Raw genomic sequence first — 23,260 nt, 5'->3', positions numbered from 1 at the left:
AAAAAAAAAAAAAAAATTGGGTGTGGTGGTGTGAGCTTGTAAATCCAGCTCTGGGGAGGAGAACTGGCTGGCCAGCTAGCCAACTCTAAGTAGAGAACATGAGGTGAATGAGAAACCTTGTCTCAAAAAAGCAAGGTGGAAGGTTCCTAAGGGGTGACACTCAGGTCTGACCTACACCTTCCACACATACATGTGTATATGTACAGCCATAATCACATGGATGTAGTAGGCAGCTTTGGGTATACACACACACACACATACACACACACACACACACACACACACACACACACACACAAGATATTATAGTAAATAAAATAAAGTCACCAAATAAGGAAGACGAAGTGGAATGACTGCACATTTAAGATGCCTACCACAGTTAAACTTCTAACAAGGAAGGCAGAGTGATATTTGAGGATTTGCAAAAAAATAGGATGGAACATTTTTTGGTTAACAGGCATAGATCATCCGTTTTGTAAAGTGACCAGAGCTGTAAAGGTGGATGAGGCTGGAGATTGCAAAGCAATAGCAACTAATTTAATCCCACTGACATGCACACCTCAAAATGGTCAGAATATGAATTTTATATTGGAGTATATTTTACCACAATTTTTAAATTAAAAAGAAATGATCATCTGCATAGTATGGCTTTAAAATCGCTAAAAAAAAAAAGGTGGGAGAAATTTAAGTGATATGAAGCTCACTTCATGAGTAATTAATAGAGTAATCGACTAAGAAGGAATCTAGAAATATTTCCAAAGCACTCATAAAGATTAAAGTGTGTATTGAAACACTCAGTTGCATGTTAGAGCATCATATATTTATACTCTGACATATAATTATATGGCATGTGGATATTGATCGATTTCGCTCTGCTGGTGATGATTTTGTGACCGTGATGGAGAATGTCAAACTTCAACTTGATTGCTTCTGCCATTATAGATCTGTGGCCATTTGTTCCCATGGTTTCAAGGCACAATGAGGCACACTGGCTCTTGGAAACTGTGGACCTGGGTGGCAATGTTCCTGCTTCCTGCCTGCATCTGTGTGACTGTCAGGGACAAGCCAGGTATGTGGGTCACCTCTCTACTTGATTGATTAATGTTATCTATAGTCCTTAAGTCATTAAAAAAAAATCCATGGAAGCAAATCTCATTAAGGTTGGAGAGGCCACAGATTAGATTTACTGATATAGACTAGAGAAATCAGTGTTTTCTACCACTGACCTTCAGTGTGTGACCATGACAAACTTCCATACTTCACGTGCATGTTATCAAACTTTTGTCTGTAATTGAAACTTGTAAATGTGATAGTATGCATGTATGCCTCTCTTCATACATTTGATATTATCTCACATTTTAGCCTTTAAGAATTATTTGTTTATGTTATAAGTCTAATGCTCACCACTAATTACAATTAACAAGGACCTGTCACTGGGCAGTGGTGGCCCACGCCTTTAATCCCAGCACTTGGGAGGCAGAGACAAGCAGATTTCTGAGTTTGAGGCCAGCCTGGTCTGCAGAGTGAGTTCCAGGACAGCCAGGGCTACACAGAGAAACCCTGTCCTGAAAAAAACAAAACAAAAAAAAAAAAAAAAAAAAAAAAAAAAAAAAAAAAAAAAAAAAAAAAAAAAAAAAAAAAAAAGAAAAAAAGGTCCCAAGGACCTGTCTATCTTTAATTAAGAATGAAAAACAGACTCTGAAGTATAAAAAGAAATAGGGTTTAATTACATCTCAGTTTTGTGGTATCTCAGGAGAGAAACAAAAGGTGAATACATCTTTACAGGATCCAATAGTACTTATTTTCAATTATTGAATTTATGAATCTTGTCTTAAATATTCCCAAAGGGATTTCCAGCAACTTAGAGTATTTATATTCAGCACTGATTTTTAGAATTAACTGTGGCTGAATAGAATATTAACCTGTACACACTTCATGTTGCAAAGTTAGAGTGACTATATAAGAGAATCCATTTGCTAAAGACAGAGAGAGAGTAAATCTCTGTCTTTGCTGAGGATCACATGAAATGTATTTGGGTGGTAGTCACATATGGTGGTGTATCCTGAGAAAGAATCTTGCTGTGTATATTCTCTTGAATATTTCTTAATAGTACTCCTAGGCTGGTTATATTCTGTTACTTTGTTTTAATCTCTAACTTTAGTAACTCGTTCATTTGTAAGAATGCTAGTTGTCATCTCTGCCTCTGTTAGAATAATTACTTTACTGTCTAAGTCAAGAAAGGTAAATAGCTATAAACCCCCTTCTCCATGAGGCATTGGAGTTTACTCACACACAGGATAAAAATTCACTTATAAACATTTAACAGATCTTTGTGCATCTTAATTATTTGTCAATAACTTCACAGGAAGCCCACTTTCTAAAACAATCCATAGTAATGTTTAAATGCTGTATTATATATTAAGAATACTCTGTGGTTGTCAGAGTCTTGGCAAAAGCACCTTTTCTTCAGCAAGAAATAAACAAGCAGCAGCAACGAACAACTACAGCCATGCTATAGTCAAAAGAACGTAGACAGAGTGCCTATGTTCTGAAAATTCGCTCTCTTAAGTTTATGTTGCTTTAGGAAGACCAGGGGCTGTGTTTTGTAATTTAACGCTGCTGGGCGGGTGTCCATAATTAGAATGGAAGATAAAACTTTAGTTAAATGGTCCAGTAGTTTGGCCATGCTAATATGTAGAAAATGGCTTTGAACGGAACCATGATTTGAAGGATCTACTCAGATGGTATTTTGCTTTTAGCAAGAGAAAGAGTCATGGCGGGTACTAATTCCTGACTGCTGTTGATGCCATGGTAAATTCAGTACGTTACACCTTTGACAAGCCAGCCAGTTGAGTCTAATGCAGGATGACTGGTGACCACATGTAGGGAAATAGTCACTTTGGGGATAATTAAATGCCATTTATTTTCCTTCTGATTTACTCCTAAGCTGGTATCTTCTGTTATTTTGTTTTACTCTCTAGCTTTAGTAACTTGTTTTCTGTAAGAAGAACACTTGTCATTTTATATATATATATATATATATATATATATATATACACATATATAATATATTGTTTATAATTTATATGTATATATAATATATATTATAATATTATAATATATATATTATATATACACATATATATGTATTCAAATGCATTTTAGCTCCAAATACCTTACTGAATTAGTCTCTTTGAAAGATCTTTTCTTAAGAACCCGCATCCATCGTAATCATATTTACAACACACGTTGCACTAAGGAAATTATTAGAGGCAAAACTGAGTTATCTCAAGCGATTGGGTAGAGGGGTGCCTGTAAAGCAAGAAGCCAAGTATATTACTTCACTTCAAGTATCATTTGCATGAATCGAAAGTGAGTACAGCACCATCACAGGGGCAGTTGGAGAACATGACCCACTGCCGCCTGGCCTGCCGGGAGACTCTTCTTGTGTCGTGTCTTGTGTGTCTGATTCACAGGGCAAGGTTCCCGTTTTAGTCTCCTCATGTGCAGACCTGTGTGTGTGGTCACTAACCATTTACCGGAGGGAAGTGATTACATCTAAAAATAAAGTCGAGCAAATCTGAGGAAGAGGCTAGGGTTTCAGGTCTGGACTTGGTGAAGTTGTCAACAGTTTACAGTTAAACCCACGTGTAAGAAAGGGTAGCGCAAGTCTCCGTGGCTGTCCTCCACACTCCCACAACCTCAGTTTCCCTGGAATATTATTGTGGGTGGGGCAGAATTTAAGAATAAAATGGAAGAGACTTTAAGCATGTAAATTGAAAAATCTTGAAGTCAGGCGTTTCTGATTCTTTGATCAAGCTTGCATTTATATTCACATTATGGGATAAGATACATTTGTGTATTTTCATACTGACAATCATACCCACTTGACTGATTGAAAGCTTCATCTGCATTGTCAGGGTAGAGAAGAGAAGCGTATTGACATATGTACAATGCTGGACAATCTCCACCCTGGCTTTAATCAGTTGCTTAAAACTGGATCCTCTATAATAGAAATGCCCACATCATCCCATGGTTAGTTTCTTTTAGTGTATCCTTAAGCATACATACTATATATATAAGAAATCTTAAAAAGAAAGTCAGAGTGAAAAGCATAGATGGAATCGAAGGCAGGACACCATCTAAGAGAATTTTTTTAAAACAATTTCCAAACAGCATGTAAACTGTCTAGTTTGTTCTGAAGACTCTCATAGGCTCAAGGTTAAACAGAGACGCCCTATGAAGTCAACGCTGTATGAAGCAAAAGAGAAAGCTTATTATTCTGAAATATAGCTTATACTTATTGATAAAACTCTCTTATTAACCTCATGTAGAAACTTTAAATAAATCTTAGTGCTCAGTACGGCACCACCTGAAAAATCTCCAAAGCGACACACAGCACTTAACTCCTAAAATTGGAGAGAAGAAGAAGAGATTGTGTCTGCAGATCATGCCTCTTAGCCAAGTTCCTCCTTCAGAAGATTTGGATCCAAACTCACTAGTGAAGGCACTTGTGTGGCCGCTTGTGGGCTCTCTCACTTCTGTCCTGTTACCTTTTTCTCATCTGCCACCCCCTTCATAGTACTTTTGTTACATTGTGATCCAGCATGATTTGTGTACTTTTGATAGCCACTGATTTCCTCCCAGCATCAAGCAGCGCAAATTTTAGTTCTCAAATGCTTCGGCAGAGTATAAAGCGTGTGCACAGGAACTCGGAAGCACAGACAGTAAGGATGAGCAAAGGAACGCCCAGACTACCTCCAGCCAATAAGAAAGTCTTGTGGAAGAGTTGGGGGAAGGAATGAGGGATACAGAGGGCACAGGGACTCCACAGGAAGACCAACAGAGTCAACTAACCTGGAGCCTTGGAGTTTCCAGAGTCTGAACCGCCAACCAAAGAGCATACAAGGGCTGGACCCAGACCTCCCTGCATATATGTAGCAAATGTGTAGCTTGATCTTTATGGTGGTCCTCTAAGAACTGGATTGGAGGCTTACCCTGACTCTGTGGCCTGCCTGTGGATCCCATTCCCCTAACTGGTCTGTCTTGTCTGGCCTCAGTGGGAGAGGATGTACCTGGTCCTGTAGGGACTGGTTGGCAGGGTGGGCTGGTACCCAGGGGTGATGGCCCTCTTCTCAGAGATGAAGGGAAAGGGAGACATGGTAGAGGGGGAGACTGTGGGGCTGCGATCAGGACGTAAAGTGAATAAATCCATTTAAAATAAAGAATTCTGTTTTAGCCTTTAAATATACATACATACACACACACATACACACACACACACACACATATATATATATATGTATATATATATATACATATATATATATGTATATGTATGTATGTATTTGAGAGATGGGTTAGTCAGTAAAAGGCTTGCCTTTCAAGCAAAAGAACCTGAGTTCTATCCTCAGGAGTTACTTAAAACAAAACAAAACAAAACGAAACAAAATAAGCATGGTGGCACACTCTTGTGATTTCAGCTCCGGGGAAGCAGAGGCATTCAGAGCCCTGAGGCTTGCAGGTCAGCCAGCCTAGATTACAACATGAGTTCTAGGCCAGTGAGAGAAGCTGTCTCAAAAAACGGTGTGCATGGTTCTTTAAAAATGACATCGGGATGGTCCTCTGGTCTCCGTATGCATGTGCACACATCTGTACACAAACCCATATACACATGTGCACCTGCACACGCACACGCACACACACATACACCCACCCACCCGCATACATACAAATAAAATACAGAATGCCCAAGAGATCTTTTCCATCCGTTTATGCAAACTAAGCAGTTCCACATCTGCAAACAACTGCTGTCTTTACCTTCTCCAATGCTTATCTTGAGGAAAAGTGGTATCATAAGTAAAGAAAGTAATTTTCCTTAATGAAGGTTTGAAAATGATAGAAGGACTATCAAATGAGCTAGATTTCAAATTATAGTTTTATAAGTGAAGTTCATTGCATGCAGTATGTATGTCTGTGGATTTAAAAAAAAAAAAAGAGAGAATCAAGGCAGAAAAATCAACAAGGAAAGTGTTCCAGTTACTAAGGCGCTCTCTTTCTCATCTCTTCTTGTCAGACTTTTTGTGTGATCGACCGTCTGTCCCTGTGCTTCAGAATGAGTTATGTCCTTCATTAGTTGTGTGCTTTGCAGCCTTGATCTGTTTCAGTTTTGTAGGTAGCTAGCTTCCTTCCTTCTGTCCTTCCATCTTTCCTTCCTTCCTTCCTTTCTTCCTTTCTTCCTTCCTTCCTTCCTTCCTTCCCTCCCCCTCCCCATCCTCATCCCTCTGTACCCCCTCCTTTCCTCCCTCCCTCCTCCCCTCTCTGTCTGTCTGTCCTCGCTCCCCTTTCCCTGTGTTGATGAAGATTTTAATCAGTGTGCAATATTTGTATATATTTCTGTGATGCAATGTGGTGACTTGATATGTGGGGTGATCAAATATGGTTAAGAGGATTTATATGTTATTAAAATTTTCTCTGTGTGGGGAACTGTTAAATGCCTATTTTCTTATTATTTCTAATAATTTATATTATAATAGTATAATAATTCTCATAATTTATAATGAACTATTAACTGTAGTTGTTTCTTCTGTAAGATGGAACATTGAAACCCATTTTCCAACTTTCCCCTTTCCCTCTTTCTCTCCCTACCTCCATCTCCCTCTCTTTCTACACCCTGACTCTCTCTCTTCCTTTCCCCCCACTTCTCTATTTTCTAGTTTTTGGGACAAAACACCTAACATGAGGAACGAAGAGTTTATTTGGCCCACACAAATAAGTTCAGTTTAGCTATCAGCATGGCAAGAAAGTCACTGTACCAAAAGATTAAGGTGACTGGTCTCTTTGGTTGGTGCAGAGGATTGCCTTATCTGGTATCAATGGGAGTGGAGGCCATTGATCCTGTGGAGGCTCAATGCCCCTTTGCAGGAGGATGCTGGAGGGGTGAGGAGACAGGAGTGGGTGAGTGGGGGAAGTTACACCCTCATAGAGGCAAAGGGGACGGGGGATGGGGTAGGGGTTTGCAAAGGAGAGGCTGGAAAGGAGGACAACATTTGAAATGTAAATAAATAAAATAACCAATAGAAAAATGACTGGTCTCATTGCAGCGCAGTTGGGAAGCTGAGAGATGAATGCAAGTGTTTAGCTTGCTCTCTATTAATCAGTCCAGGCCCCCAGTCTATGGAGTGATGCTGCCTAGACTTATTTTGGATTTCTTAGCTTAATTAACCTAACAGAAGTTCCCTCCTAGGTAGACCACAAAGATTGTTGTCCAGTAATCTTGGATCCTTTCAGGGTGGCATTGAGCATCACACCGTCAAGGATTCTACCCTTGAAGGGTTGCTCATCCACCCTCCACTTTGATGAGGTCGGCTTTTCTTTTTGAGCACCAGCATCTGAACAAGAGCAGACAATATTTTTCTTCCCATGGCAGGCTTGCTCTACTTAATTTAAAGTCCTCCAGTTATCCTCATGTGCCCCCCTAATGAGAAGTCCCCATTCATCTTTATGGCTGAAACCTACCATGTGTGGATGTACTACACTCTCTTTGTTCACTTACTTCTCAACAGCCATTTTGGTTGATTCCATAGCTTGGCTGTTATGAATAGTATTTTGATAAATACCTAGATGAACATTCTGGATATAAGAATTTCAGTCCATTTGGGGATATATATAGCAGTGGGGTAGTCCGATCATGCGATAGTTTCATCCTGGATTCTCTGAGGAGTTCCACACTATTTTCCACAGAAACTGTAACATGTTGGCATCATCAGTCAACAAGAGAGCGCCTCTTCATCTCCACCATCTCCATCTCTTTTTTGTCTTTTTGATCATTTGAACTGGAGCATTGAGTTTGGATCTGTGTTTCCCCAATGCTGGGTGATGCTGTCATTTTTCATGTTTTTTTTTCCCCTTTTTGTACATTGTCCTCTGAGAAATTCAGATCATTTGCCTGTTTCTAAATCAGTGTCCCTTTTGCTCTTGAGATTTTAGAGTTCCTTTCATGTTCTGGTTATTAGCCATTAACCTCTAGTAAGCTGAATAGTTTGCAGGTGTTGGCTTACCATCTCTGTATCGTCTCTTTATTGATCTCTTCTTTTGTTCTACAGAGTTTCCCAGGTTTATGTACACCCTAATTCATAAACTTCTATGCGGCCATTTCAATTACTTAACATCTCCTCAATCTTAACATTCCAGGACCTTCCACTGATTAATACACATGTTGTCAACTAGGAGAGTCCAGTGAGTCAGACTTTTATCTAGTTAAGCGGAGTAATAGTCCTTCCTTCCTCTAGTCATCTGCCTGCCATGTCTTGTTGATTCTTGTTTCTCATTTCTTCTGCTTTTCCCCATCCCTGCTGCTATATCTGTAGTCCAGACTAACATCATCTCTGGGCTCACAGAGTGTGGGAAAGAAAATAAAGTAGCCAGATAAAAATCTCAAGGACCAAGCTAAATTTGAAGTTTAGATAAATAATGAATGATGTTTTCATGTATGCCTGGATATTCCAGATATTTTTATCAGGCCTACTTATGTTAAAATATTTTCTTTATGTATCTGAGAATTGATTATGAATCTTTTATTCACTTCCTATGTTGGGCAATCCTGCATAGTGTAATGGGAAGACACTGATGGGCAGGGAAGGCTGAGCTCATGTAGACACAGTTAAGTGGAGGTACAAAGGCAATGAGGATAAGACACATGGACATCTAGAAAACAGCCAGCACAAAGATTCTGAGACAGAGGACAGCTCAGTCTAAGGGAGAAACAGTACAAAGGCCAGAAGCCTGCCGTCAAGGGAAAGAGGGGCAATGAGGTAAAGACACATGCTACTGTGATTGTAAAAACTCTGGCTTCTAAGTCTGCAGAGTCAAAAGCTAGACCATAGGCTCTGGCACATTGACCAGAGCAATGAGTGCTGTCTTGTGGGTTCTCCTATGAAACAGTATTTCATTGTCTGTACCCAGTAACATAAATTGATCTCTTCTGCATTAGCAGCGTAAGTCTCTCCCTCATACTTAACTCGCACTTATCTGAGAGCTGTAATAGAGTCATAGAGTCACCTCTTCTTATCCACAATAGCTATGTTGTGAATCCCAGCGGCTGTTGCAGGATGTGGTTAGCACTCAGCCTACATATGATGTCTTTCCTATACATACATTACTTACCTGCAGTGAAGATCAGCCTATAAATTGGGATCAGTAAGAGACTGACAGTAAAGCAGGTACAAAAAGAAAAAAAAAAGAAAAAAGAAAAAGAAAAAGAAAAAAAAAGAAAGAATTTATTTCTCAAATGTTTTCGATTAATATTTGCATATTTCGGTTGCTCTTTGGTCATTAAGATCTCATGAGCAGGAAGGCTGCTGTGGTATATAATTCACAATACACTACTGCTAAAAGGCAAATGTGTAGTGACGTACACATTTTGCTCTTATCTTTGTATTTAAATCCTCTTTAGATATATTCACTTTGTTTTATGTGTTTGAGTGTCTTGTCTGCGTGTATACATGTGTACTATGTGAGTGTCTGGTGCCTGTAGATTTCAGAAGAGAGTGTTGGATCTCCTGGAACTGGTGAATCAGGTGGTGCTAAGCTAGCTACAGCGTCGATCCTAACAACCCAGTCCTGGTTCTTTGCAAGAACAACAACAAGTGCTCTTAACTGATGAACCATCTCTTTGTACATTTTAGTAAAGGAAAAATATTAAATATATCCTCACCCTGCAAGTGACTCATTTTCTCTTCCTGCAATCCATGAGGTGTTCTGTAAATGCTAAGACCTGTCAGCAAACTACAAAGACTCTGGTAGAACATGCTTGCCTTTATTCTTCATGACCCTGAAACCTCAATTACCCTTTAGCTTTTGTATAGACGAGAATAAATTTGCCTCCTGCTTTTCCCTAAGTTAGAGTTACAGAGGCGACTAGCTCATATTCAGTGTGACCATCGGTAAGCAAAGATAAACTGCTTAGGTATTAAATCACTTGAAAAGTCAGAACCAAAACAATAGATTGTAGCTGGTCTTAGATATGAGAAGAAAGAGAAACCAACCAACCAAAAAAACTAACAAAACAGCTGAAGAGATTCCAACATGCTGTCAAGTATTCTATTGAATACTATATTAAAATGATGACTTATTTAACTCAAAATAGAAAATTCTAGAGTATGTATTTAAAGATGATCAGGCTTTATTTTTCTTTTTGACAAACAAAACTGCTGTTTGTCTATTTTTGTTTTCATTTTGTGTGTTTTAGGAATCTTGTCGAAAATTCCTTGCTTATAACCCTATTCTTATACATATGTGTAATATTTCTCCACATTATTAAAAATATATTTTATAGAGCTGCAGATATGTCTCGGTGTTTAAGAGTACTTGCTAACCTTGCGGAGGACCTGTGTTCAGTTGCCAGTACCTACATGACAGGCTCACAACTGCCTGCAACTCCAGGACCAGGGCATCCAATGCCCTCTTGTGGCCTCTGGGAGTACTGCATGTATGTGATACACAGGCAGCCATACAGGCAGAACACCCTCATGTGAAATGTTACTTGGAAGGCAGAGGCAGGCGGATTTCTGAGTTTGAGGCCAGCCTGGTCTACAGAGTGAGTTCCAGGACAGCCAGGGCTACACAGAGAAACCCTGTCTCAAAACAAAACAAAACAAAAAAAAAGACAAAAAATAATGTCTTATGAAAAAAAGTAAACTAGTTTCAAGATTCTAGTAGACTACAGATTTTGTGTGTGTGTGTGTGTGTGTGTGTGTGTGTGCATGTAAATGGGATCCATTTTTTAAGCACACATTTAAAACAAATGAAAAAAATGTATTTTGTTAAAAAAGGTTTCTTAGATATGTTATTACTTTGTTTAGAATATGTTCTTGAGAGAAGATGTTCAATAAAGAGGAAGGAAAAGTTGGTTTGCAAGAAATGTGTTTTATTCTGTACTTTGCCGTAGCTTAGCTGTGTGATTGTATTCCTCTAGGGTGACACATTTTCAGAAGGGCAGGGAACAGAGGGTTAAAAGTTGTTTCTTCTTTAAAGGGAATTGAGATAAAGTCATGATGTATGCAAAGCTGAGCTAGCTGATTTCCTTTTTTTTGTTTCCTGTGGCTCTTTTCAAGATCCCAGCAGCCTCATAGACAGCCCAGGTCTTTGAAACCATGTAAAGAGGAAATTAAGTCTGGCAATCATCAGCTTTAACACTTCAGCGTGCATCTGCTGAAATGACTCGTATTTGCTTCTGAGAGACTGTTGAGCTCTGCAAGCACGGCATCTTTCTGAGAAGGATGGCATTCATTACTCTTAGAAATATTCCAGAGAGCCTCTGAGGGACAGAGTTGCTGTGCTTGGTCCTGCTTCGACAAGTACTGTGACATTTGAGTCCCCTGCATAAGTCTAAAGTCACATTCACACTAAAATGCAGATGTATGTTTGTATGTTAATATCTTAATAAATTAACCTATCTAACCAGTGATCGTTACTTCCACTGTTTCATATTACAATACATATGTCAATATTTAAATTGATTAGCATATCTGGCTTATGAGAGGCATTGATGCTGCTTTCCTGATTTTGTGAAGCAAATTCATGAATCTTCATGAATTTATCTTATTGTGCCTTAAATCTTAAAACGCTTAGTTTTAATTTGTTTTGCTCATTTGTTTCACAACAACGCACGTGATCTAGACGTAGGAAATGGCATTAATGTTTTAAAAACTGAATACTTTTAGTGGAGAAATATATGACTTCTGCTGGAAATGTTCAATCACATTTATTTTCAAAGCAATGTGTTTATTCCATTGACATCAACATATATTTGCTAGGAAGAATTTAAATGAGATTTACAGTTTTCTACTGGAGACAGGCCACACACCTCCCCTCCCTACCAAAGTCTCACAGCAGGGAAGCCCTTCTGCTGCCCAGAGATTTGTTCCACTAATCACATACGGTACTGAATCTTTCTTGTATGTGCACACGGTATGAAGAATTCAAGGTTCCTCTTACCATTTATTGCCTTATAGATATCTGCAGCTAATGTACATTTTTATTGGGATTTTGTTTTAAATTTAAATTTTAGAATTGTTTCTAGGTTAAAATATTTTCTCAAGAGAGCTGCTGGGTTTCTCCCTGTGTTGAGATTTTACAGATGATGTCTTTTAGATGTTAAAAGAACAACACACAATTTTTACATGTGTCTGTGTACACTCGTGTAATTATTACTCCAGTAAATCATACAATATTTCCTCCTGGATTCTAGAAGATTCTGTGTACCTGTCCTGAGATGACACCCCTCCATGGTAATCACTCCTTTCAAGCAGATTGGTTGTATAATCATCACATAAATGGAATAGGTAGTATTTATTTAGGGGAGATGAGACTTCCCTAGTTATTTTACCTCTAAGGTCAAACAGTTTCATGTATCAAGGCAAATTTTCCTTCCTTCCTTCCTTCCTTCCTTCCTTCCTTCCTTCCTTCCTTCCTGTCTTCTCTCTCTCTCTCTTCCTTCCTTCCTGTCTTCTCCCCCCCCCTCACCTACTCAGGTTTTTCCATTATACCATAGTATGACCCCTTGTTGATGAACATTTAGCATGGACATTCTTATCTCAAAAGGTCATTTGCAGTCCTGTTTGGCTCTCGTGTCTCTTGGGTCACTGAGTCTTTCTTACTTAGAGTCATATCATTAGTTTCCATAAATACTGTCAAAGAGTTTTCTCACGTGGTCCTGCCACTTTCCACCACCACGTGCCACACAGAAGCATGGGAAATGTCATCAACACTACCAGTTCATTAATTTGAGTCATTTAATGGAGTCTTAGTATTTTCCTCTCCATCACTTGATTACCAATGAAATAGAACACTTCTGATTATGTGGATTGGTGACTTGGTTATCCTGTCTCGTGAAATGCGAAAAGTGTTTTGAAACAAATGTTTTCCTGTTTTGCTCATTTGTGGGAGGCAAGGGTTTGTTCAGGATACAGTACTTAATTGCATATTTTCTCTGCTTATGTGGTTTGCCTCCTGTCTTTAAGATACATGCATTATAAACACTTTCTCCTATTCGATGGCTTGTCTTCTCACACATCTGATCTTTTGATTAATAAGTCTTAATTTTAATGGAGACCCATTTACCAATATTTTCTTTTGACAGTAATGCTTTGTCTCTCTCAAAGCACCCTTTGCTTCTCTGGCTTCACAGAGTTTAACACATCACTGAACCTGCTCTAGGTTTTACTTTTCATACTTATAATGTATTCCAATTTCTGTGTGTGGTGTGAAAATCAAGATTCAGTGTTTTCCTTGTATCAGTGTCCAATATCAGACCCCACTGGTTGGAAAAAAAACCTTCCATTTCCAACTGCATTGCCATGGTCATTTTGCAGTAAAGGAAGCTCTACGTGGGAGGGCCTGGATTTGTACCTCCTACTCTGTCTGATTGACATGTCTTCCTAGATGTGCACCAATGCCATGTTAAAAAAACTCCTGATAGCTCATGGTTTGTCTCCAAGTTACTGTTCAACTTTGCCTTTAACTATTTTTGTTTCTTTGTTCTTCCATTTAAACTAGAGAATAAGTTTACCAGTTTTCAGACACACTCACTCACACACACACACACACACACACACACACACACACACACACACCCTGATTTATAGGAATTGCTATTTCAATTGTCATTCAGAAAGAATATGTTATTTGAGTTTTACTTGTAAAATATGTACTAGCCCTACTTAAACCTTGAGAACCTTCTGGTTAAATGTGCTATGCTGAGTCCATCTCACCAACACTAGTCTAGATGCATTTGTCAAATGAAGGGCAGAGGCATTCTGTGATTAACTGGAAAACTAGAGGCTTTTACTTTCAGCCAAGCAGGCAGTCAGTTTGTTCACAAGTGGTTTGTTTCCTGTTTGTATATAAAATTTAAGTCATAAAACTCTTTTACACGTGGAAAATTGAACATGTGACTGAATAACATAAAAAAGGTCTAATGTACTTAGATTAGGAGTGTAGCTGTACTGTTGTAGAGTCACTGTGGCCTGATTTGAAAATCGGGTGGCAGTTTTGTCTGCACTCTTTCGTTGGTAGGTTATATTCTCAATTAGACTTAAATATGTCAGTTCAAAGAATAGTGTATGCGTCTAGATTCCTGCATTGGTCTGATGTGGTTTTGTTGGACATGGGACTTTACTGACTAGAGAGTAACTATATCTTTACCCCTCTGAATATCACTGACAAGCTAATAAAGTATTAACTCTCTTGATGATATAAAGTATAACTCTCTCCATATAAAGTATTAACTCTCTTGATCATATAAAGTATTAACTTTCTCAATATAAAGTATTAACTCTCTTGATATAACGTATTAACTCTCAATGTTATAAAGTATTAACTCTCAATGTTATAAAGTATTAACTCTCTCGATATAAAGTATTAACTCTATTTTTATCATAGAAGATCTCTGCTTTCTAATTATACTTAGTTATTTTTTTCTGTTCATGTCTCATTGTGTTATAAAAGTTTAGGATCACCAGATAAAAGCTGAATAAAGTTGTGATAAAATATAGTAGCAACTCACTTGTTTAGCTGGTTTGATTGGTTCAGTTTTGTGAAGCTGTGAAATTCAGCTGATTCCTACGGATGTTTGAGCAATAGTGATAACACTAGTCCACATAAGTGTGTTTTCACCATAGACCAGGCAATATTCTAAATATTTTATATGAACAAACATTAAACTTTATAGACTTACAGTGGGGTAGAGAGCACTATTCTCTCTTTACAGAAATCTAATGAAATGGTTCAATTAGGTTTTACTTTTATTTTTATCTTATTTATGATTTTATGGCAGTAGTCAACTTTATTTGGGAAAAGTACAATGGGAAATTTAGTTCAAATAATTTATGTATTTTTTTTTTTTTTTTGAAAATAGAAACAACCTGCCCTATACTGAGAACAGAGAGATATCAAGATGACAGAAACAAACTTGAAGTGTCAGGTAAGCATTACAATTCTTTGCAAAGTTATCACCACATACACAATAGCCCAATTTTTTGGGCATCATTATCAGAAATTTTATGGGGTCTCTTTATAGTGCCCAGATGCTATATGGTTGAAGTCCTAGGGAGTGGGGATTCAGGGAGGTTAAAGTACATTATCTCATTAAAGGAATAATTATTCCACCCATCTCTACAGTATGGCTTACAGTGAATGCACTGTCGTAGGGTGGTCCCTCAGCCAGCTCATTGACTGTGCCAGATGGAAAGTTAGGTCTCCACCAAGCCAGAGATTTTATCCCCCTGACCAGAAGGTGAGCCTTAGTGCTACTTTGCTGGCATTACAGGTTAAGATCACAGCATCCACATAGGAAAGTGAATGCTAAAGGAGAAATACTGACAGCAGAGTTCTGTATTGTCTTATCTCAGGGTAGCAGCCTGTCCCCTCACCATGGTGGAAAAGAAAAGCTGTGGGAAATCACAGGCATCCCTGCTGACTTCTGTTGCTGTTTTGAAAGGAGAGAAGAATATTATGAGATGTTTTAGCATGCAGATGTAGTCATGATTTCCATACAATTTTGGTGTAGCATTTTTATATTTTTATTTTTCTAATTTTTTGGTTATTAATGTTGTCATTGTTGTCTTTTTTTTATTATTGTCATTTTCTTTCTTTCTTTCTTTCTTTCTTTCTTTCTTTCTTTCTTTCTTTCTTTCTTTATTTCTTTGCTTGTTTGTTTGTTTTTGACTGGGTCATCCCATGCTGATCTCAAACTCAGAATCCTCCTGCTTCAGCCTCCAAAGTGTATTCTAGGTGTGTGCTACTAAGTCCAGCCAGCATTCTTATTCTTCTCTCCCACTTTCCTTTTCATCGTCTCTCCCTGTTTTTCTCCAACTCTCTTGCACATGCGAGATAACACATACTGCATCTGGATTCTAAGCATTTCCTCACATTCCTATAATTCTCCTGAAGTGTGGTTTTGTGAGAGGCTGTCCAGATTTTAAACCAATTACTACTACTTTTATTCTAATTTTCTGCTTACACGTTAGAGATGGCCCAATGAACTACTGTAATAACTTACTTAGGCCAATTCCTAGGTTAAGTCGGAGTGGTGTTTTATTCCCTGGAAACATCTGTGAGGAGCAAGCACGGTGGTGTACATGCGCAATCTTAGTACTGAGGAGGCTGGTGTTGGAGGATTGCTTTGCATTCAGACCAGGCGAAGCCAAAAAAAGAATGATATTTATGATCTGTCCTTTAGAAAGATGGCTATACCTTCTGCATGCAAGAGAATTTTATTCTCCTGTACCACAAAAGGAAAATAAAAAAAGAAAATGGAACACATTTGCTGATTTCAAACAGGAGAGTTTTTTTTTTTTATTTTAAATCAATCAACTTGTGGATATGGATAACTAAGAATCCTGTTTAAAGATCAATATGTCTGTGAGTTTATTGCTGGTTTTAATAACGTGTCACATATTACAGGCTTTGATCTGGGAGAAAGCTTTGCTTTGAGGCATACGTTTTGTGAAGGTGATAAAACCTGTTTCAAGTTGGGAAGTGCGCTTCTTATCAGAGACACCATGTGAGTAAAGAAATTTGTTTTTCTCTTCATGTTAACAATGCTACAAAATTATTTTCTAAGTATATTCCAAATTATTGCTCAACAATTAAAAAGCTCAGTAGTGTACCCCAAAGCTGTAACCGATGTACAACTTATGTGTTTATTATTGATAAAACTCTGCAACTGAACCCTTTACATGCATAAAGAAAAAGTCTTTACAAAATTAAATATATATTTTTGGGAGAAATCTTATTAATATTTAACATAGATATAACAGATATTACATTTTAAAATGTGAACTTTGAAACATGAGGCTCAGTGTAGATTCAGAGACAAAAGACTGGTACTGTATTTATTCCTGTGTATACTATGCTCTGTGATGAATTCAAATAACAATTATTGTTTTGCAGGGCTTTTTGTTTGTTGTTTGTTATTTGTTTCTTGGGTCAGACTTGAACATTCCTGTGTGTAAATGGACCCTTGTGGAAAAGCACCATGTTCGCCCTGGGCTTAGCATGCACATTTTCTTCGTGTGGAAATGAACTGACATGAATGCGTGTTCTCGCTTTTCTCAGGAGTCTTCTCACCTACCCTGAGATTCTTTCTTTTAGACTTCCTGTTTTGTGACACTTTAGATTACTTTAATGACATTCTTCTGTTCATTCACTGATGGGAAACAAAAATACCGAGGAAGCGCATGGTTTGATGTTGTGGGGAATATAAGGTGTGAATGTCATGTTGGAGGGGGGCCTTTCATCGGGTGCCATAAGGTATAGCTGTTTATGGGACCTCATGAGCAGGCCCTGAGGGCAGCCCAGCAGTTCTGTGCTTGGTTATGCATACACTGTAAGGAAAAAGCAAGGCACACATGCGTGTACGGTGTATGGTGTATGGAGGGTGTGCGTGTGTGCGTGCGTGCATGTGCGTGTGTGTGCGTGCGTGTGCGTGCATGTGTGTGTGTGTGTGTGTGTGTGCGCGCGCGTGCGTGTGTGCGTGCATGTGTGTGTGTGTGTGTGTGTGTGTGTGTGTGTGCAGCTGGAGGGGGAGGTAAACTAGTAGTAGATAACATTTATTAATACTTTTAGAAAAGGCAATACATTATGTTCAAAAATTAAGATGCATATTTTTTACTTCCTTCCCCCCTCCCACCCCCCCCCCTTTGATTTAAATCCCAGTAGTCCTGGCAATGTGGGAAAAGAATTGATTGGGGTGAATCGTTTTAAGTTCACTGGACTTTGAGGAAAGCAGATTAAGCTGACTTGAAGAGCACTCTCACTACGAGGCAATGCTGTTCTCCCCTTGAGTCCACAGGACTATAAATGTTAGGTGTGAATTGAAATTCGTTTTCCAACCTTGGCTCTAAACCAGTCCTCCGTCTCTGGACAATCAATGAAAGTTCATTTTTCTGGCTCTGAAGAGCATAACCGTGTTCCTCCACGACAGGAAACGGGAGGGAGTCTGGCTAAGCCGACTCCCGAGTGTCAAGTCTCTTGACTCGTCCCCACCTTGTTCTTTCGCTCACGGAGCCAAGTGTGCTAGGATGCTGCTCTCACATGTGCCATTTTGGGTTTTCAATGGGCCTGGAGTAAAGTTGCAGCTATTTATACGTTTGTAAGTAAGCTGCCCTGCAGAGTCAGCATGGGAAAAGGCAGATGCTATTTTATATGGAAAATGAAAATGCTCTCCGTGCCTGAACTTGCTTTTATTGTTCTGGCACGTTCCCCTTGCCGTTCAGGAGGGAAGAAGCCTCCTGAGTGTGGGAATCAGAAACCCATCTGAGTCTCAGTATCTTCAGCCTGGCTTCTTGTGAGACACCCAAAGTTTGCTCAGGCAAGGGTTTTCAAGTTATCTCTCTTTATATCTTTCTTACTGTACACTTAGAGATCTGTTGACCCTAGGGCGTCTGAAGAGCTTGCTACATTTTTCATAATCCGAAACTCCTGTTCTTCAGTACTTCTTGAACTAACAAAGGGTGATTATTAGGGACTGGCTCTTTAAAAGAATCTAGGTGGCATATATTTAGTCGTCTGAGTTATCTTTTCAGAGTAAGTTTTTGTCCCCCCTCTTAGGGTTTTTAGACTCATTGATAAAATTATTTAAGAATGGATTCAAAAGGAGCTGTGAGAACAATTTTATTAGCGTTTCAAAGAGAAACACTGAGGGTAACTAAGCAGAAAATCTCATCGGCTGCCGAGAGAAGGAGAATGGGAGAGAAAAGAAAACTATGGTTTTTGAGCTGGCCACGAGGTTAGACACACAGCAGACAAGTAGACACATGACTGGGAATAAGGAAGCCTGGAGTGTTAGGGAGGGAAAGCTTGTTTCCCTGGGAGTATAAAGATCCCCCACGTAAATGGTAGAAAGAAACGGGACAGTAACCTTTCTGTGTGATTCCGAAAAGTGAGTGGATGCACTCTCTATGGATACTGCTCCGATGCACTCTGTAAGGCACTGGGCTATGGGAGGAGTCCAGGGAGGACAGGAACAGTATTTCATCAAAGGAGAACTATTCCACCTGTCTCTTTAGACTGTCTTAAGAGGGATCTACCTTTCATTGGACTTTGGACAGGCAACTGACCTAGCCCAACTGGAATGTTACATCATCACCAAGGCCAGAGATTCTTTTCTCTTTTCTGGACGAAGTTTTTTTTCTTCATGAGCCCTTAATTACTACTCACAATACAAGGGTGATGGCTCATAAATTTTGAATTTATATGTATTGTTGATTCTAAAGGTATAGCGCTCAGAGCTGGATTGGAAAATAGATAATAAATTTCAAGACACATATTTTCTGACTTATTATTGATTCCAATATGGTAAATCACCCTATCTCTAGGGCTATTTATTTATGCATTTATTTTGATAGTGGCTGTCTGAAATACCATGCTAAGATGGATTCTGGGGCCATACTGAGTTTTGTAGAATTTTAGCACTATGACCCTTCAGGAAAAAGAAAACTGTGGGGTGCTCAAATAAGTTTCAAATCTGTAACTGCTCTGATTTATGGTAAAAGTCTGGAAGATGGTGGATTTTGCATTTGAAGTAACACCTATGAATAACAGTGAAGAGATGCTATTCATGAAAAATATCCAGCTAATAAGACTTTATGATCTAGGATAGCATTCTTTATTTAAGTATTTAACACATATGACATTGGTGTGTTAACAAACTTAACCTTTTGCAATGCTAAAAATATTCTACCTAGAATGGAATAAATACATTCTGATTTTTGCTACCAAAATAATCTCTAGTGAGAGGAGTCAACTTTCTCTGTCTCTTTAATTACATTGTTGGTTGCTTTACGAAAGCAGGGTTATATAATTCCAACTTTTGCATGGGAGTCAGAGATAGTCAATGAGAAGCGAATGGTGGATATGAGAGACCAGAAGAGGAGGTGGGTTAGCTACTTTCCTTTGAAAAAAATGTCACGACCAAAAAAAGCTTGTGAAAGACTGAGTTTATTTTGACTTATGCTTCCAGATGGAGAGTCCATAATGGCAGAGGAGGAGGGGCTGGTAGTGGTTGGAACAGGGAACCCAGAGATTACACCTTCAACTGCAAAAAGGAAATAGAATATACCAGAAGTGAGCAAGGCTATGATTTCTCAAAGCAGATCTTTAGAGATGTGTTTGCCTTAGTAAATTTGAACCACTTCCATAGACAGCATTGCTCTCTGGTGACCAAGTGTTCAAATACTTGAGGCTTTGAGGGACTTTTCTTATTTAAAACTACCATAGTTTGGCAGCAGGAGTCATGGGGAGGGGTGGACACTAAGTAGACACCAAGTTACAATCAGATGGGAGTCAGTCTTGGCTTTGGATTGTATAGAAGGATAGTCTCAAATAGCAATAGTACATTGTACATTGTACAGACAGAAAAAAGATCTTGAAAGTGTCTCCTTAAGGAATTGATGACCAATTGAGGTGGTAAATGTTTAACTATAATATCATACAATGCATATATGTCTCAAAATTATATGATACACAATTACTATATATGATTTTTATAATATCATTAGAGTAAATTTAAAGAAAGGAAATGTACTGGTAGTCCATTGAGAGGGTAGAAGTGTCAATCGACAATAAAAGATGTTAAGAAAATGTCAGCCAGGCAGTGGTGGCACATGCCTTTAATCCCAGCACTTCGGAGGCAGAGGCAGGCGGATTTCTGAGTTCGAGGCCAGCCTGGTCTATAGAGTCAAGTTCCAGGACAGCCAGAGCTACACAGAGAAACCCTGTCTTGATAAACAAAACAAAAAAAAAAAAAAAAAAAAAAAAAAAAAAAAAAAAGAAAAGAAAAAAGAAAAAACCAAAACAAAGAAAATATCATATAAATAAAAACTGAGCATATCTCAAAGGGAGAGAGTAATAAGTAGAAAATATTCTAATTTGTATTTTTGTCTTTTAGACTTTTTCAAAGTCTCCAGACTTTAGCATCTCCTTTGGAAATCACCCTGAACCTGAGTAGTGCATTGGATAGCTTATGTCAAAATTTACATCTTGTCATCGCTACTTTTGAATGATGGCTCTCATGAACATAGCTCTTTTTCACATGGGCTTTTATACAAGCTCAGGTCTACAATAGCCAGGTCTTATAGAGAGCACAACAAAATACAGGAAGGCGACTTTTAATCTGTATGTAGGATTATTTCCAGTAGACTGATGTTTAGAAATAAAAACCATCTTTAGTGGTCTTGATAGAGAGTGCTAACCCTGTTCCATCACCTTCATATCTTTGAGTAGTTTGTAATTTCTGAAGTCTTCTGTAGCATTAGGGCCTGTGGTTTTAAATTCATATGTGTTGTTTTTAAACTTAAACCTCTTGCAATTCCAAATAGGGGTGAAACAGCACTTTCTAACTACCATAGATGTCCCTAAATGGTTTTGTTAGATAAAGAATAAATAACAAGTAGCTTCGGGAAGTCAGTGAAACTCATGTAATCAAAGCTTATTTCAGTCAACAGACTCTGAGCTTCCTTATGACTCAGCCCTGAAAGATACTCGGGCTTCCACTGGTGAGGGATCTGAGACTGACATTTCTTCCTGGAGCCTCTTAGAGAGATACAGAATACCAGGGAAAGTTACATGGTCTTAAAACTTTCAAAGCTCTGTCCATTTTCCTACAAATGTCATGATTTCATTTTCCTTTGCAACTGAAGAAATATCCAGTGTATTACATTTTCTTCATCTATTCAACTACTGATAAACAAGTGGGCTGGTTCCACATCTTAGCTGTTATAAGTAGTATAGCAGTAAAGATGGAAATATTACATCAAGTGCAGCATCCCGAACTGATAAGACAAATACCACATATTTCCTCTCATAGGCATATATAATATAAATATATACTAATTAATCTATATATAGCTATAAAATTTAAAAGGGGACCACAAGAAGGGGGAAATTAAAGGAGAAGAAAATAAAACAGAAGGAACTAGAGATCATATGACATGAAAAAGAAAAGAATTGACTGCTGAGGAAGACTTGCAGGAAGGAGCCTGGAGTATGGAGGAGGGACAGGGAGGATAAGGATTGACAGGGGCAAAGTGTGTATGAGAATGTCCCAATGAAACTTATAATTTCATATGGAAGAAAGAAACAAATGGCAACTAGAGACAGCAGAGATGATGGCTTAGCTATTAAAAACACTTAGCACTCTTACAAACAACTGGGTTGGGTTCTCAGCATCCGCATCTGGTGGCTCACAACCTCCTGTAACTCCAATTCCAGGAGGACCCAACACTTCCAGCCTCTTAAGACATTTGCCCTCTGATGCACATACAGACTCAAGCAAATTAATAATTAAAAATAAATAAATAAACAACAGCAAATAGTAATAGTAAATAATAATAAAATACTACTGCTACTACTACTACTACTACTACTACTACTACCACCACCAACGACAACAATAATACAATTTTGCTTTTCCTTTGTACTGAGCAAATCTGAAACCTCCTGTCTTTCACAGTTCAGTACAGTTCAGCTGCACAGCACACCCCCTCAGTCACTGAGGTTACATTTTAAGTACTTCAGGATTTTCATTCCTTCCCTCATATGGGCCTGTTTTCTAATCCATGTTTCCCTTCTCTTTTGCTCTTGGTTGGCTTCTCTCCAAGTACTCAGAAACAGCTAAATTCTGAGGCATGAAACTGTGGTCAGCTTTGACACAAGATTCTAATTCCTGGGCGGGTTTGAAGGATCACTTTGCAACTCCATTAAGCTACAGAGAGTGACTGTGCATCCCCTGGGTTTTCCTTTGGACATTCTTTCGTTTTGAGATAGAAAGCTTCCTATGTAGGAGCCATGTGACTTAGCTAAAACCCCGTCCAGCTGTTTCATGAGACTGACTGTTACACATGATTCTAAATGTCATCGCTGCACTTCCTTAATTATCATCTGGTATGCCAGAAATGTGGGTTGAGTCACTGCTCATACATTCTAAAATGAGAAGGAAAGTCTACTGGGCTCATGGCTACAGAATTGTCTAAGCAAGCTATTTTAGCAAAATTATTTAGTACTAGGTCTGATAGAGTTTAAAGGTAACCCTTGTAGAGGTTTTAAATAATGTATTGAAATGTTTAATTACTAATAGTTAAAAGAAATTATCTCAAATTTTTAAGGGAAATTCAAGGATTTCTTTCATCAACAACAGGTTACTTAATATAAAAATGACTAGTAAAATGTAAAAATGATAAAAAACCCTCCAATTATGTTT

At 38.4% G+C, this 23,260-nt stretch overlaps 1 protein-coding gene across 2 annotated transcripts in view; it reads left to right on the top strand.

Annotated features, from left to right (window-relative positions):
- Col19a1 (collagen type XIX alpha 1 chain) overlaps positions 1–23,260 on the top strand; it is a 329,256-nt gene that overhangs the window by 10,704 nt on the left and 295,292 nt on the right. For both annotated transcript variants that reach the window (XM_031367064.1, XM_031367063.1), the window contains exons 2-4: positions 943–1,069; positions 14,918–14,983; positions 16,465–16,564. In XM_031367064.1, the coding sequence (XP_031222924.1) occupies positions 979–1,069; positions 14,918–14,983; positions 16,465–16,564 (257 nt within the window). In that variant the 5' untranslated portion in view covers positions 943–978. The remainder of the gene's footprint in view (positions 1–942; positions 1,070–14,917; positions 14,984–16,464; positions 16,565–23,260) is intronic.

The sequence above is a fragment of the Mastomys coucha genome, unplaced genomic scaffold, assembly GCF_008632895.1.
Source record: "Mastomys coucha isolate ucsf_1 unplaced genomic scaffold, UCSF_Mcou_1 pScaffold14, whole genome shotgun sequence".
Taxonomy (NCBI): Eukaryota; Metazoa; Chordata; class Mammalia; order Rodentia; family Muridae; genus Mastomys; species Mastomys coucha.
Note: the sequence above shows the minus strand (reverse complement) of the source record. Positions and strands in the feature narration are given on the sequence as shown.